The sequence below is a fragment of the Pyxicephalus adspersus genome, chromosome 8 (genome assembly GCF_032062135.1).
Source record: "Pyxicephalus adspersus chromosome 8, UCB_Pads_2.0, whole genome shotgun sequence".
Lineage (NCBI taxonomy): Eukaryota > Metazoa > Chordata > Amphibia > Anura > Pyxicephalidae > Pyxicephalus > Pyxicephalus adspersus.
In genome coordinates, this window is record NC_092865.1 from 68,281,983 (window position 1) to 68,299,858 (window position 17,876).

General features: G+C 37.4%; 1 protein-coding gene across 1 annotated transcript in view; it reads right to left on the reverse strand.

Annotated features, from left to right (window-relative positions):
• Nucleotides 1–3,520: 3,520 nt before the first annotated feature.
• Nucleotides 3,521–17,876, reverse strand: part of LOC140337485 (inter-alpha-trypsin inhibitor heavy chain H3-like) — a 44,095-nt gene continuing 29,739 nt past the window's right edge. The window contains exons 14-23 of the mRNA XM_072421235.1: nucleotides 17,066–17,239; nucleotides 14,077–14,129; nucleotides 11,263–11,301; nucleotides 10,507–10,536; nucleotides 8,435–8,470; nucleotides 7,890–8,003; nucleotides 5,794–5,995; nucleotides 5,090–5,262; nucleotides 4,811–4,922; nucleotides 3,521–3,991 (exon numbers count right to left, since the gene is read on the reverse strand). Of these exons, the coding sequence (XP_072277336.1) occupies nucleotides 3,850–3,991; nucleotides 4,811–4,922; nucleotides 5,090–5,262; nucleotides 5,794–5,995; nucleotides 7,890–8,003; nucleotides 8,435–8,470; nucleotides 10,507–10,536; nucleotides 11,263–11,301; nucleotides 14,077–14,129; nucleotides 17,066–17,239 (1,075 nt within the window). The 3' untranslated portion in view covers nucleotides 3,521–3,849. The remainder of the gene's footprint in view (nucleotides 3,992–4,810; nucleotides 4,923–5,089; nucleotides 5,263–5,793; nucleotides 5,996–7,889; nucleotides 8,004–8,434; nucleotides 8,471–10,506; nucleotides 10,537–11,262; nucleotides 11,302–14,076; nucleotides 14,130–17,065; nucleotides 17,240–17,876) is intronic.

The following is a 17,876-nucleotide window of genomic DNA, read 5'->3' on the forward strand; positions in this document are numbered from 1 at the left end:
TATTTACAATATTACAAATAAATATCATATATTATATCATAATACTATAAATCAAACACACTCCCATACAGGAATCCTGATCTTCAATAAATAAAAGCAAGCTTTATGAAACGCGTTACCATATGAAACTACAATACCCAATGAAATTATAATCTATATGATGATATGAAATATTTAATTGTATATTTACCTGCCTTAAAAATGCTTTTTTTTTTTTTTTTAAATACATTTTATATGTTGATATTTATGCATATGCTTTAAATAAAACCCCCTGCTCATTGCTCATAGCTAATCTATTATGCATTCATAGGACAATTGTTTTCACATGAAGTGTGATGTTCTTTGATATATATATATATACATGGTTAGAAGAAAATCTTGCAATCTATTGGTTGTGTAATGCACACGGGTGTGGACCCACTGTGCCACTGATTGGGTATGTTCGGTAGGGGCGTAACTAAGCCTCTACCTGGTCTTCACTAGATCCTCTGATGGTGAGGATAGGCTTGGGCCGCAGGGTAGCTGCCAGGTGCCACTCCAGAGCGATCCCCGGGTCAGTGGCAGCTGACCAGAGGGATCAGGGTACTCGGTGCAAGCTCTGAGGGGGCTTGCGTGGCCAAGAGGGAGGTGGCAATCAGACAAAGTAGAAAAATGAGATCCAAGGTCAGGGTCAGGTGGCAATCAGACAAAAGTCCATAAACATAATCCGAGGTCAGGGTCAGGAGCCAAACAGGCAAAGTCCAAGGGTAAGTAAACAGCAAAGCAAACAGAGGAAGCACCTTTGCACTAGGAGTTAGACAAACTAAAACCTTGAGATTGCTCAGGCAGCTTCCTGTAGTAAGAGGTGCCTTTAAATACCAGCAGAGATCCAGCCATAGGCTGTAGAAACAGAGGGCGTGTATGTCTTACCTCATAGATTAAGAGAGACACCCCCACGCCAGCTCAAACACCAGTGCAAGTCTCAGCAGGAAGGAAACTCTGGCATGGAACACAGGTACTGGGGTTACCCTACCTGAAAGATAGGACCCGGCGCCCGTGCCTGCAATTAGGAGCAGTGGTAATATATACCCTAACCTTGTGTTCTGGTGGCAACTTTAAAACTTTAGATTTTCTCAGTTCAGACATTGGAACTCTAAACTCAAATCTGTATCCCAATTTACAGTAATGTAAAGGATAGGTATGCAAAAATAAAACATATAGGCAGTCACTGAACAAAGCATAAGAAAGTACATGTTTAATAATAAGAATAATAAACTATTTTGCCAAAACATGCTCGAAGACTTGAGTTTAGATGGGATTACAAAGACATTTATTTGCAGTTGGTGAACTCCTAAATTCAAGTAGTAACACTGTGGGCCAGACATTGCCAAGGCCATAGCTGGAGCTTCATGTTCAAGCAAGAACCTGAAGGTATTTGGCAATTGTCAGTGTAATTGGGGATCATCATGCAGCACTAATCTCAAAACATAGAAGGTGCCATGTTGTCGCATCATCCCATTCCTTGATGTTTCAAAAAATAGAAGGGAATGAAACAAAAAATGGAGATAATCCTAGAAATTGAGAAGATCCAAGGACAAGCTGAGTTTTGCTAGAGAGATACCTGTGTACTTCAGCAACATTCTGTATTCTGGTTTCACAAGTTTTGTTACCTCTGTATGATTCTGTTAAAAATTATGTATCTCTAAGGTGGTTCTAAAGAAGCAAGAAAAAAGAGTTCAGTTGGTTAGGAGCTTAATCCTTTTACTTTGATGAATTAAAGGGAATTATTTGGGATAGAAATAGAATATAGCCTTGAAGAGAGTCTGAAACCTGGCTCAGGATAAGATCTCTGATCATATGGTGTGTATCACAGATGCATTGGCACGCCATAAACTGACCCTAAATAGCTTTAATCCTTATTGGGCAAGCTTGACCAATATCGGCCCCGACCCATTGGACAATGGACAAGTGTACGTAGCTTTAGTTCAAGCACATCCTTTAAAAGAATGTGTAGCATGGAAGCTCTTTCCTGCATCTCTTTAGGGCACCATTACCCCTGCCCCTGCATTTACTCTCCTTCCTTTACCTTCCCTGCTGGTCTATATGCTACCAGGAGCAAAGAGAAATATATGATTTTCCAGATTTTAGGGATTATGAGATTCACTCAGCTCTGTGTAGCACTGGTAAATAATGTTACACCATGCAAACAATGCTCGAATGCAATGCTACACTGCTGGATTTTAACTTTAAACCACCTGGATGAATTTATCTGGTTACGTTTCTGATAAAGTTGCACTTCCTCTCTATTAGCATAATAGTCTCTTGTAATCTAGCATATTACATTCTAGTAATATAATATATAGCATTACATTCTAGTAACATAAACATATGCTTTAGAAAAATGCCAAGCAGTGGATAATTCATACACTTATTTGGCAAGCCAAACCAAGCTGAACTCTAGTCAGCTACTTAAATTACCCTTATACACCCCTCCCCTGGTATTTTCAATTTTTGAATTACTTTAACCTGGTGTGTAATCCCTCTTCTTAGCTCCTAAGATTTTAATAAAAGGGCTACAAAAACCAGGCCAAAATGATGAAACTTGTATGCATGCACACAGGAATTTATTTATTTCGGCATCGAGGTATGCCAAGATTGGAAAATGAGCTGTGCATGAGCAGCACCATGTACGTTCTAGGGAAGATTGTGAACAGACAGGTACGTTTGTGGTATTGCAGAATGGATCTGGCAGCTCGCAAATTTTTTTTAGTTTTCACCCACTGAAATGAATTACAGCTGCAATAGGAAAAGCAAAATGGGGGCTGTTGTTTCAGGGTATAGATATTTTTTAACAATACCAGCAAAAGTGTGTCCATTTCCTGATTAAATGCCAAGTTGTTATGCTTGTGTACTTGTAGTAAGAGGAGCTAGTCAAGAAGTGTGCCGTGTACACCTCTAGCTAGGACTGATGTTATATCTGCACTGCAACCATTCAAGCAGTTGTGATTGGACCTTGCGCACGGCCTGTAAAGGCCTCTTTATTTTGCCAATGTGTCCTTGTCCAAAAGACCTTTTGATAGAACAATGTCAACAATGCATGTCCTTGCTACAATGACTTCTCATTCGCATTTGCTGACATTCAGGTTCTTTCGCCAGGAAGTGGGTAATCCATACATGTACCTGACAATGATAACTACACAATGTGATTACTAGTGAAGTAGTGATTTATTACCCTACAGATCAATGACTAAAAACTCACTGAATCCCTAAGTCTGCCTTTTCATATATATAAATACCGACTCTGCGGCCATATCTCTAATCTGGTAATGTATCTAAAAATATGATTTGCCTATAGTTCCTCTTAGCAAGAGGTCTCATTTTATCATTTAAAAGATATTACAATAGGGCCTCGTACCAGGAGGCCAAGACAGTTTAAATTCTCAATATTGAGGCTGGTTGAGCGGAGCAGTTTTAGCATCCTAGTATCTAAACTTTACATGTAGTAAAGCAGAAAGTTCAAGGAGAAAATAATACACAATCCTTTAATAAGTCCAATAATTAGTTTAATAATATTGACATGCAAATGAAAAATATTAGCCTATTTAGTTATTAAGTCATCCTCATGTATGAACCTAATCTCCAATGCCACCAAACTTTTTTAAATAATTGATTAACATATTTTTAGGCTTTGATTCAGCTAACAGAAAGCATGATATAGTGCAGCACAAAGTACAAAGGCAAAAAAGTACTTGGTGATGTATTCATATGCCAGCTGTGATCCAAGGCATGATTTCTCTCCGCAAATAAGAAGTTACATTTTGACAGTAATTTCATCGTCTTGTTCTCATGTGCAGAGGTTGATACATTGGATTACTCAGCAATGCTGAAGATATCAGGCACAATATAATCTGTATGTGTTCCGTCAATTAACCCCTCTCCATTGGAATGAACAAACCAACAAGCAACAGTAACGCCATGGTTGTGGTCTTTCCTGTAATCTCTCTGTACTCCCCTAAAATTAAAAACATTTTATTAAGCATTTCAATGTAATATTTCATGTATCTACATTTACATCTCAGCTATTTTACAGTCATACTTAAAACTACCAAAAAGAGGTCAGGCCCTTTATTTCTTTGCAGTATAGTGCATTATGGAAAATGTGGTCTGCATGATTATCATTGCATCAGTGTGTGTTGGTGCAAATAGAAATAAATTGTGATATAATAATACCTACAGATAACAATCTGTTTGTCATATAAACTTATATATATTAGTAATACACCATATGACCAGCAGACACTGTGGACCTGATTTATTAAAGCTCTCCAAGGCTTGAAGAGAATACACTTTCATCAGTGAAGCTGGTTAATCCAGCAAATCTGGAATTAATTTTTTTTAAAGTAATTTGCTATTTGCTAGTAAATGTTTTGAATCCTGGAACAGATTTTTTCCAGGTTTACTGGATCACCCAGCTTCACTGATGAAAGTCCATGAGAGCCCTTATAAATCAGGCCCTGTGTGTTCACAGGCAAAATTATTTGTAAACATTTTAAAGTGGATCTAAACTCTTAATACTCATCTATCCCCGTTCTATTGCAAAGCGTTACCATTTCCTTCTTTTCCTTTCCCCCCTTAGGTTCTTTGGCCATTTTGATTGAACATGCTCAGAAGATGTAACTCCTGCCCATGTGCACGGGAGTTCATTCATTCCCAGTATGCGCACGGTGAGTCTGGAATGGCGGGTTTCCCTGCCAGCCAATGCCAAGCTGCGCATGCATACATGCATGCTGCTACATTTATTATAGTGGAATATATTCAATACATTCTGTACCTTGTCACGGTGAGGATCCTATTCTTAACTTTCATTGTTGCATCTGGTTTGTTGGGATTATTGGTGTTGTGGATATTTGATATTTCATAATCGACGCCATGAAAGAATTGTCCTGAAAACAAGATATGGCATAATTAGCATTATAAGATCTATGCATACACATACAGCATGCATTGTTTATGATAGATTAGGATTTAAAACACACATATACACAAATGCATCTCTTACTCCAAATTTGTATTTTTTTCACTGTATGATTTTCAAACAGAAATTTCTTACCTAACAGTCCATGAACACCTGCAGAAAACATATGATCATCTAGGGTGTAGAATCCCAAAAAATCTCTTTGTAATGGGTGATCATTTAAGGCTTTATGTAGAATTATAACAAACGTTGCTCCTTCTCCAAATGTAAATGTCACATTGGATTTCTTGTTAATTACCAAGTTCAACCTGAAAAAAATTTTTAGCAGATAAGAAAAATTGTTTCCACAACACCTAAAGATACAGAGGTGAATGAGGACTTGCTAAATAGATTTTTACGGCTTCAAAATAAGTACTGTAAATACTTGTGTTACATTTGGACACAGGTTCACTTTATAAATATTAAATATTATTATTATAATATATATGTCAGCATAAATGGGTGCAGTAACAATTAAAAGCTACTACAACATGTAACCTGGGACCAATCGATAGTCATGTTAGATATCCCGATAAACCATTATCATGAGATAACAAACCAGTCCATATCAATTAGTATAAATAGGAATCCTAAAAAAAAGTAAGCACACTAATTTTTTTGTGTAGTTATAAAAGATTGCAGACTACAGTATCTAATTGCAGTATCAGAAGGTCTATAAAATGAAATGAAAAACTGCTTTTTTACATAAATGTTATACTGGTGTGAGAACCTAATTATTTGAACCTTTACAATTTCATAATGACTTGTTCATTTATGGGATTGACAACTGAAAAATGTACCCTTGTTTTTTGATAGATGCTTTCTTCTCCCATGTCAACATTTTGGTGATTTTACCATATATGATAGTGATAGTTTCAGTGGTCACCTCAATTCTCAGCTCATTATTTTGATTTACAATGCCCAGTCTTCCAAAATATGTCTGTGATAACACATTGTTGTCTGTTTTCTCATTTCCAATAAGTTCCCCATTAACTGCAATTCCTAGAAAAACACAGCAGTAGAATTATTAGTACTTTTAATAGGAGAGTGTCAACCTTCAATTAATTAAAAAAAAATGTAGATAGCCATAGCCAAAAGTCAGTTTTCTCTGATCTGTTTGTGTGAATTTTAAAGCGTATCTAAACTCGGAATTTTCATTTTAAATAAAAGGGTGGACAACCTTTTATTACACCCTTTAATAAAAAAAAAAAAAAAAAAAAAAAAAAAAGATGCAGCACTGCCCCCTTAATTCTCTTAATTGAATGGGAGCGCAGAGTCTCCCAGATTACCGATCTTGCACCTGCGCAGTGCAAGTCCAGGTAAAGCAGAAAGAAGAACACAGAAGAACACAGAAGAAGAGAGGAGAAGATGGCGGCTGGCATTCCCTCTGCGCCGAGCTGAAGACGGATGCCAGGACGACGTGGGACGGCATGGAAGAATCCTCCTGACAGACAGACTGATCTGTGGCATTGAAGATAAGTGTGATTTTATAGTTTTGGGTTGACTTCCGCTTTAAGTTATCTTTGGGTGTTCTTACCAAACTAGGCTTTCTAGTGGTGGGCAACTCAAACAATACTAGTGCATATTTTTTTTATTATTCTGTCTTTTTAAAGTGTTTACTTTTTCAATAGGGCAATCTAATGTCCGTTATGTATATGAGAACCATAAGAGCTATGTTACGTTCACAACCGCCATCTACAACTACAACCGCCATCAATACTACAATACTACAACCGCCATCACCAAGACAATTGCTGAATCAACATAATTTACGTGCCACTTTATTTAATGGATGCCATTCAAAAAACACAGGAAAATCCTCAACACTTGTGAGGTAGAATGGATAAAGCAAATCTTTGCAATTTTCAGACCACAAGGGTACAAAGTCATAGGCAAGGTCATCCATAGTGACTTCTGTTGCAATATAACTTCTAGTGAGGCATGACCCTTATTCTATGAAAAAAAATAGGAAAATATACATTTTAGTTGTTATGTGATTTATTTAGTTTTTTACTCTGTTATATAAATTAGCTGAATTATGCAAAGTAATGATAAATGATCTTTGTTCTTGGTCATGTGTGAACTCTTGTTGCTCTCTCCAGCAAATTACCCTTTCTTCAAACATGTGTAATTGCAGCTGTTTGTATAGCAGCCACATACCTATTATAAGGGAGAAACATAAAATTTTGTGGTTATGTGACTCACATATAACTAACAAATGTGGCACATTTACAAAATGTCTCATTTGCTTGATAATCTGCTTTCACTACAGCAGTAGCTGTACAGCTGCTATACTAGAGATGTACAATGGGGTTGGTATCAATAAGGTGTTTCCTGCAAATGGTCTGTATTTTCAAAGCCCATGTCAAAAAATGATAGGAAGCCTTCCCGTGTCTGTAAATGGGTAAAACTTTTGCTTTCAAATCCAGGTGATGCCCTAAATTATTTTGGATAGGTGTCTAAGAGACAGGAAGCAACAACAATTTAAGCAGGACCAAATTTTAAAATAAAACCTAAAGAAGTTTTAACTCTTCCTAATTTATCCAAAACTAAAAAGTTTAGGAACCTTGAATTAAGCAAGACCAAATTTGAAAATAAAACCTAAAGAAGTTTTAACTTTTCCTAATTTATCCAAAACTAAAAAGTTTAGGAACCTTTAATTCACTGAATGTTGCCATATGGCCAACTAATACAACATGGCTTTCTGAGGTATTATTACTTTCCTTATTATTGCTGCCTTGGCCTGGCAGTTAGAATTTTAGCATGTTGCTGCTTTTGGGTTTTAGTTGAGATCACTGCACATACATTATGTTTGTATAAATCCTGAAAAACATTTTGAACACTGGCTATCATTTGGTCTACTTGTGGTCTAGTATATTGAGATGATAAAACATACCTAGCTTTTTGTCTTCAATAAGATTCAGTACCACACCAGGTTGCTCATTAATATTAAAGCACAGAGCATCATTCTTTTGTGGGACATTTATAACAAAATGAGGATCTGAGTCAACTGTGAAAACAAAAGAAATCATATGTTAAAAAAACTCAACTAAACTGGCCCACTAGATTTTACCATGAGGATCCTAGGCCCTCTCAACCCACCCAACCTTTGTGGGATACAGGTCAAGGGTTGGTAACTGGGGGCAAGAGGAGATTACCCATACCTAAAATGTACACAAGTTAAAATATTAGAGGTTAGGGATTTGCAATAAACCTTGTTACCACACCAAGACAATTCGTATGATTATACTGGATGAAATCTACCATGGATCTATAGAAATAGCCAAAAGCCAAATAGATATAGAAAAAAAGAAGAAAAAATTCTGTAACCCACACGAAATTAAAATACATAATATATAACTGTGCTTATATTAACATATAAATAAATACAATTAAATATAATTATATTAACTTGTACTTTAGGAACAAGCAACACATTACCCCAGTTAGATGGATACGATGGAGAAGAAGTTTGACCTGCAAAAAAATTAGTAGGAGTAAGATGAAATGCCATACTATGAAAAGAAATCATTTGAGCGCCCTACAATTTTCATTTAAAGCTAACCATTGGACAAACAGCTAAACACACAAAATATTGGAATTATATGGTAGATTTTAAGTATTTATAAAAAATAAAAACTGATACCAATTTAGGTTACTTACAGTGTTTGCAATAAAAAACTAGATTTTTGATTAGTTAATAAAGAGCTGCATTAATACAGTATAGGCATTTATATCTGGTTGGAGTTCATATATAAATGTTTATTGGATCATTATAGCAACCAGCTCTTTTAGGTCCAGGGCCCTTCAGTAACAGGGCCTGATTTATTAAAGCTCTTCAAAGGCTGGAGAGGATATACTTTCATCGGTGAACCTGGGTGATCCAGCAAACCTGGAATGAATCTGGTCCAGGATGGAAAACATTAAAACATTATGGACTTTATGGTTTGCTAGATCACCCAGGTTCATCAAAGAAAGTGTATCCTCTCCACCCTTGAAGAGCTTTAATTAATCAGGCTCATAAATGGAATCCTTGTTACAGTCAGCAGGAAGGTTAAAAATCTCCTAAAATTTTAGAATACTATAAATGGAATTTTCTTATCTTAGCTGCACCTTTGAATCTGAACAAACTAAAAAAATGCTACATTAACTGAGAACCTGAAGCAGAAAAGACATTGTAGAGTCTGAAACAGACCCTATGCTAGGAGATACACATATACAGATAGAGTACAGATATCACCAAACTGTCAGAAAGATTACCTGTGCAGACCTAAGGACTGATTATCACAGGTGGTAAGTGAAGAAGAGTATCCAGTAGTTTAGGTCAGAAGCAAACAACAACTAAAAATGCCTGGCTATTAGGTGGGCACTGGGAGCTTTGTGATACTACCTACTAGGAAGTCACCTAATACTAATCATGGACCATTCTTCTCTACAATGGATGATCCGGATCATAAAATAAAACCTGTTCTGATGGCTCCTCCCTGACTCTTCAAGGTTTCTTTGCTTTTGCAGTGGGTGGATTCTCGTTAGAGAAATTATGATACCCTCTCTAAAGCCCACTGATGGTTGCTAATGTTCAAACCTACATATTCAAAAAGAGGGGGTGGGTATGTTACAAATAGCCCCTTTTGGTTCAGAAAGGGTTGTGGATAAGGTTTACCCAACATCTAGATTGTGGCATGTTAGAAGATAAGCTAGTGGTTGGTGTGTGTAATACAGGTTGACAATCAAAAACCCGGCAACCTATGGACCTGAGGTGTGCTGGATTTTCAAAAATTCTGGATTTTTTAAAGTTATACTTACCTCCACACACAGACCAGTCTTCCTCTCAAAGCACCGCGGACATCGGGTTCCAGGGAGCAGGCATCAGGAACATCTAATGGGTATTTAGTTTAGCAAGCAAGACCTAACAGCTGTTTCTGCAGAACAGCGCCATCAGAACATTAGTGGACAAACACTGTACTGCAGTCCCTGTATTGAAAATGCAATCTGAAATTCATGAATGACCCGGATTATCGATGGCCAGATTTTCAATTGTCAACCGGTAGTAGATTGTAGATTGTAAGCTCTTCTGGACAGGGTCCTCTCCTCATGCTGTGTCACTGTCTGTATCTGTCTGTCATTTGCAACTCCTATACAATGTACAGCGCTGCATAATATGTTGGCCCTATATAAATCCTTATTATTATTATTATTATTATTAATAATGCAAGGGATTAGGCATTGGTCGGACCCTTTCCCCTACCTGGGGGAAAATAGTAGTATAATCAGTATATATTCACTTATATGAATTACAAATAACTAGGCAATAAAAATATTCTGCATAAAACTTCCCCGAGCTTAAAACCGTTTACTCCATATGGAGTTATGCAATGTATCCATTTATCTGAAATGGCATATAGAACTTTTCATCATCTAACAAAAAGGAAACAATATATGTTTTTAAAAGTGTTTAAAACAACTTGTACATGTTCAAACATACAAAGCAATACTTTTTTATTTATACTTACGATATGCTGTAGCTGGGTACTGTAAATATGCTGTAATAAACAGTATTAAAAGAGTGAAATGAATATTTGGCATGGACATCATATTTTACACAGTACTATAATCAACCTCTTAAGAGCTAGGTTTAGTTAAAAAATCCAATTTTTTTTTTGTTTTTACTATTTCTTAGTTAAGTTTCCTATTTACCTGTCTTAATTTGTATCCCAGTTTTAACCCTCTTTTTTCTTTACTGTTCTAAAGCAATAAACAAAGGAACTATGGGTATCAAAGGCAAGTTTTCTTTTTTTTGTACTGCTCTGTTTTGTATCTCAAACAGTTTGTGAATCATTGTAGATAGGTAAAAAAAAGTATCTGCAGCATGAAACAAGCATAGCAAATGCAAATTGAGCAAAGTTGAAAACAGTATGTCTAGTTAGTATTTCCAAAAATATAGGCAGCTGGAATGGGATGCAAATTTTATTTTCTAAAAAGACAAATTTGTCATTGTTCCAGGCCATAATTTAAATGTCAAACTGAAGCTTCAGAAGGAGGAGGTGCAAAGTTTGACTTTTACGAGAAGAGTGAAGATTTTTTTTAAACCTTTAGCTAAATATCAATGGGGAAAGATGGGTAGTAAGGAAAAAAGAACAACTTGTCAAAATCTACCATAAAGAAACAATTCATGTTCAAGAAAGCTTTTGGCATTTCCATGATTCATGAACCAACCAATTTTTAGTTACAGGATGAACATGAATATTGTTATATTTAGTAAATCTTACTGTGTGATGATGAAGAAAAATGAGTAGCAGGTGTATCCTCTGCAAAAAAAATGTATTATATAAATTAGGCACATACATACATTATTAATTTTATGAGCTATTATCTGATAAAACTCCTTTTATGTATTTTTTTTTGGTTTCAAACCATCTGATTCTTTATGTTAAACAATTTTACCTCCTTGTATAACTCTCAACTTCCTTTACTCCCATTTGGTCTGTGTCCATGATCAGGGAGAGGGAAGTTGGAAAAGAACCATTGAAGTCATACTTTGCTGGAGGATGTTTCCTGCAGATGAGTGACAAGTTTTATTCAAGCCATTTTGTAGCCATGAGTGCAATGAGTCAGATTGTCCCATCCTAGGATCAAAGGTTCCCTTAGTTGACCCAAAGTGCTGTTTGCTAGGCCAGCACTATCCACCTTTGGTTCAATGAGCAGGACTCTAAAGCAGAGCGCTGGACAGAGTGAGGAGGAGTAAAAATCCAGTTCCCTCCATGTAAACTGATGAGAAAGAGTCAGAATCTTCATACAGGAAGGAGTGAGGGCATACCATGGCATGCAAATGTTTTTGGGATGCAAATTTAGAGTGGTTAATGGTAATAAAATGCTAATCTGGTCGAAGGGGTGTGGGATGAATTCCTGCCACCCTTTTAAATGGTTATCTGCCAAAAGTCAGCAGGAACAGATGATATAATGTCTGCAGCAAGCACTGATAACTTAAGAAACACCCCAAACTTCTCTTTTTTTAATTTCAATGCAAATTGTGACCCAGTGTCACCAAATGTGCTTTTAATTATACCAATAGCACCAATACCACAGGCCAATGAGTACTATGGTATAATACATCTATGAGAATTAACATCTCTTTTGAATTATTTAATGTTACTTCTGTTGGTAGAAATAAGGAGAAAAAAAACATGTTTCTTACATTGCTGGATTTTGGAGCTTAACACTTGGAAGAGTGTTAAAAATGATCATTTGCCCCATGCTATCCCATGTAGGTGGATGCAGCTAGGAAATATCACATAGTAAATAGTTACCTGTGGTTGGCTTGCTGATTCGATCAGCATCATTTATTGTACCATGGGTGAGTGTAATCTCCTGGTATATAAACTGCTCAATCATCTTCTATTTTATGTTCCAGGCAGCAGTTCAGGTTCAACACCTGTTGCCTTCCTACAGCCAAAAAAGCTTTCAATCTGTTTAAGAGAATTAACTAGCAATTCTCTTGCACAAGACTTCTTATATCTTTTCCAGCATTAGTAAGGTCATATACAGTAGCTGTTCAGTCCTTACTACCGTGTTTCCCCGAAAATAAGACGCTGTCTTATATTTTTTTTTGGCTCCCAAAAACAGGTTTAGAAAATAGTGCTAGGTCTTACTTTCGGGGTAGGTCTTATTTTCGGGGAAACACGGTAGTATGCTTCTGAATTAGGAGATTTTTACTTGGGAGAGACTAGCTATGAAGAAGGAAAGTCTCAATCTACATTGGGATATTGCTGTTAACAGCTTTTCCTTCAGAATCCTAGAGTTCCCAGACCCTGGCATTACTACTTGTAACTCCAGGAAGATTTATGATTTGACAACCCATTGAGAGCAAAAGAGATTGGATGAGAAAGAGATACCCCATTTCCAGGAGATTTCTTCCAAATGGGAATTTTGGACTCTAAAAAAGGCAGACATTTCCCAGGGGAAGCTCTTATACACATATATTGAGTAGATGGATTCATTAGGTTTTAAAAACTTTTAAAAGTTTTAAAAAGTTTTTAAAAATCTTCTAAATATTTCTTGCAGATGAAAGAGGAGAACAGACTGTAGTACTAATATACTGAAGCTTGCAAAAAGTTGGAAATTATCAAAATTAGGAGAATCTGAAGATAAACAATTGAGAAAATCAAGCATGGGAAAGGATTATGACTGCTAGTCACATATTAGACTTTATGCTCATGGAAACTGATTTTGCTCAAATGAAGTGTCACTGTAATTACAGGTGGGTTCACCAGTGCACCCTGCAAGGGGTGATTGACTTTGAGAGGTGGTTCCCAGGTTGCGGCCCTTGCTAGACATTTCCTGCTTCTCTATGCTGTACTGTCGTTTCGCATTCCACTGCAGAGAACAGGCTTCTGTTTTCTCCTATGTACTGAAAATACATACTCAGATTTCACTGCACTATGTGAATTAAAAGCTGCAGTAAGTTAGATAAAGCCTACCTCATCTGGAAATTGCAGTGATAAGGGCTTTTGGTAGGTATATTGCGGCAAGGCTCAGATGTTTTCAGAAATCTATGTATAGAACCCTGCTGGCCCCCTTACCAGCTATGATTTGCCTTCATTACACAGAGAGGCATAAAAAGCTGTATTTATAAAAAATTAGGTATGTATTGAAAATTTAAAGTTTTATTTTGCACACTTTATTGGTATGTTAATGAGAAGGAAAGGAGAAACCACAGAAGGAAGAAAGACTAATGTATCATCCTTAAGCTGCATTTATATCCTGCAAGTCAGCAGGTGGGTCTAGAAGGTGAGCCATTGCATGTATTGGCATTTGAAATAGAATACAACAAGAAAATAATCATATAATGTAGCATAACTCTGCCATTCCCAATATGGTACAAAGCTGAGCTTTTAGATTTACTATTTTTTTAAAGAAAGGGGTCCCTACTTTTTACGTTTTCTGGCCATACCCTTTTACCAGTTATCCTACATGCTTAATAAACCTATAGCTGTTAGTTCCCGCCACTATCACAATTGTTCTTCAATATATTGTAAACAAAAACAGTGCCATAAAATTTTAAAATAAGGTAAATGAGTACTTACTTTGTCCTTGTAAATGAATAGTAATGAACATATGAAGGAAAGAAAAAGAACAGTTAGAAAACTAATAAAATATAAATCAAATCATTTACAGAGATTATGTCAATTACTTATAATGAGAAAAGCTGGCTAGGTTTATGTTGGTAATAGTTTAAAACTAATGTTAAAGATCTATTCACCTAAACAGATAGCTAGATACTGAATTACCCAATCTTTTTTTATTATTAATCTGTTTGAGGCTTGTGTGTAAAAGACTGAACTCAATGCAATAGAAACATGGAACACACCTTTGTGGTTAGGGGTAGAGAAGGACACCAGGGTAGGAAAATGTTTTGGGAATTAAATGGTTTGAGATTCAGCCACTCAGAACTTTTAAGAGGTACAACCAGCAATCGTTTTAATTGCTGAAACATAATATTTACAAATATATTATAGTTAAACAGTCAATAGACAAAAATAACTTGACTTTTTATCACAAGTCCTTAGATACAGTTGCATTCCTAATTTTACTTTTTTGTGATTAAATCAAAAATGTTGAAAAAACTTCTATATTGTACAGTTCATTAAGTTAATAGTTAAAAGGTAATTCCACCCAAAATTGCCATTATATTGTTAAGTATGTGCCAGAATGTAATAGTTTCTTTTATCTATTGGAAGGTTTAGCTTTTCAGAGCAAAAGCAAAGTTCCAGAAAAACTGTTACGTTTTGTATAGTGTAAGTAAAGGTTAACTGTGTGTTCATGTTCAGATGATTTCAGCTTACTTTCTGTTCCTGTGAGAGTTGGCTCCTGTAAAGTATTTGTTGCTGCAGTGGAGTCCATAACAACTCTTACAGCTGTGACTTCCCCTATAAACTTTCTCTAATTTCCTTTTGTTTTTGGGACAGGTTATGCTAGCACAAACATTCAGTATACAGATGACAATGGCTCCAATTCAACACCATGCCAAAAAAGTGGCTAGGGTTCTGCTTTAAATGCATCAGAGTCTGTGTAAATTGTGAGGTTTGGTGTTGGTGTCCTCTGGGCCAAGTGGACCGCTAAGTGTGAACAAGGGGACCAGGGTGAAGCATGGGGGGAGTGTGCAAGGGGGTCCGAGCAGCACTCAGTCGGGGAATACCTTGCCAGAGGGGGTTCTGGATGTGGGAGTACTCCAAAGAAGGGTGTTTCAGGGGGCAGAGCCAAAGGAGAGGTATATGTTTTTTCCAGGGTCCACTGGGGGTGCACTTATGTCAGGAAGTGCAGGAGCAAATTTTGCAAGGGAACTATGTGGACATATTTTCCTTGATTTCTTTGGAGCGCTTTAATTTGTACAGGTTAAAGGGGTATGGGAAAAAAGGGAGGAGCAGCAGTATGTTACCTGGGTGATCTCACGCATGTTTGGCAATTGGCTGCAAGCATCCTGGCTGGCGTGATCAGGGAGCACTCCCTGGAATATTGCTCGTCCCTCTTCTGTTATTGGGATGCAATACATGAGGCTTACTGGGTATGTGGTGGGTGGGGGGCATGGCCAACACATGGCGGTCCGCCTATTGATTAGATGGGACCCCAAAGAAATTAGTCTTTGGATGAAGCTCATGATGCCAGCTTGGGTCTTGAGTAAGCCTTTTCCAGGAGGGGCTTGTGGTGTAGCTGCCTCAGGATCATCAGCCATGAGACGCTGCTATTGCAGCATGTAATAGGTGTTTGTCAATGTCGGAGTGTGTTTTGTTTAGGGCACCTTTTTTTCTTGGTATTTTTTTGGGCACTGCCGATTGGGGTGTTGGTGAGCCCAGCATGGGCTGGGCCTGAGGGCCTCATGGTGGGAGATGTAGAGGTGCAGGGGTCGTGTTGTGTGGTATTGTGGATTAGGAAGTTAAAAAATAGGTCTGTGGGGTGGGGCTTTAAATTGTAAAAGGTTGTGTGGGCAGAATAACGGCATGGTCCCAGGGGGTGGATAAGGGTTACTTTGGGATTTCGACTTTTGACCGCGGGTCCCTTGCTATTGCATCAAGATAATAGCCCCTGTACCAATACCAGTTTTTAGCTTTTTTTTGGAAGTGTTTGTAGGCAATGAGTGTGGAATTGGAAGGGTACTCTTTTCACTCTTTTAGGATAGGAGCTGCTACTGAAGTGGGTCGCTGAGGCTTGAAAGATTGGGTCATTCAAAGGATTGGAAGGTGGGAATGCAATTGGTTCTGATTGTATGTGAGGCCTGAGATGGTTCCTGGGTGCTCTGGGACGTGGGGACGGGTACCAGGTGAAATTTGTTGGGATAACAGAACATGGGGATGTGTTTGGTTGTTGGGGGGGGCAGTTCAGGTGGTGTAATTTGTGTATTTTATGTTCTAGGAAGGGCACTGTGTCTTATTTAGATTGAAGGACACTGCGAATGTCATTGTACCACATATTGGGGGCAACGACTTGGGAAAAAGGCCTTCTAAAGTAATAATCTGGGAAATAAAGTGGGATTTCCTGCGGATTAGCATTACATTTCTGGGGATACCAGCCAGGTCGGTGGATAAAAGGCTAGGATCAAGGTGATCAATGAGGCAGGGCGGTTTTGGTCTGAAATGGTGGCTTGGTGGCACGGCATCAGGACTTGGAAACTGACACCTGGCAATATTTGCAAGGAATAATGTGCACCTTGCACTGATATGTGGTTTTTGAGGCTGCAAGAAGGTATACAGCATGCTCTATGGATGTGGGGGTGGGGGTGGAGTACTTGCAAGCGTAAGGTTATCGCTCGTGGTTGAGGTCCCCAGGATGTATCTTGGGGGTGGTCTGTGACAGGGAGATCCATCTCAGGTATGGTATCTCAAAGTTTACAATAGTGTGTCCCTTGTAGGTGGGAGTAGAACGATCTGCAAACAAAGTGGAGTTCCTGAGCCACAATGGGCTTGTGGCTGGAAACAAATAAGGTCTGGGCACAGACCTCATAAGGTAATGGAGTGGGCAGTTCCTTCGAGGACCTGCAACCTGGAGATGAGCCTGTTTGCTATCTTCTACATTTCATGCTACATTTCACTACCTTCTACGAATTTATCAGCAATTAAGGATTCCTCTTCATTTTCTTTATCCTCTGGCTTTGTAACAACCATTGATGTCAAAGGTGTCACAAAATTGAACTTCAAAGAAAGTTCAAGAGCCTTTGCTGTCAGGTTTGCTTTTTCTGATGGATCAGCATGAATTCTAGAATGAAAAGAAAAATATATATGATATCAAAAAAAATATTTACTCAAAACTAATTAAAATCTAACAACTTGATTAAATTTATGAAATTTGTGAATATAAGCTAAACATATCATATACCCTATGCATATCATATCATATGCATAGGTTATAATAAGTGCTACCTGAACTTCTCATGTTTTGTGAAAAGGTTCAGATAGCACTCAGCACAAGTACATGGTGTCCAGAGCTAGAATCTTTTTTAGCTTTGTTCACAAAATAGGACAGCATACCAAACTGTCCCTTAAAAATGTCATCGACAGCAGTGACAAATATCTATTGGTAATGCCCTGGTTTTCAATAGATTTTTTTTTAGATTCATTGTTTTTATTGAATCTAACCTATATTCTATTGAAAATATTGCAAAAGGTATGACAGCTGTAAAGCAGACATAAACAAGAGATATCTAATATAAGCTATAAATACAGAGAACAAAAATCATTAGCTAAAGTAAACATGGAGCTTGTGCTGTGTAAGCAAATTTTTGGTAGGCAAATATGCTAAACCACCACCCCTTCAAGTTTTCCATGGAACTGATGCTGCACTGCTAACAGTCACTCAACTTTGACCAACCTTGGCCAATGTACATTCTTTGGAA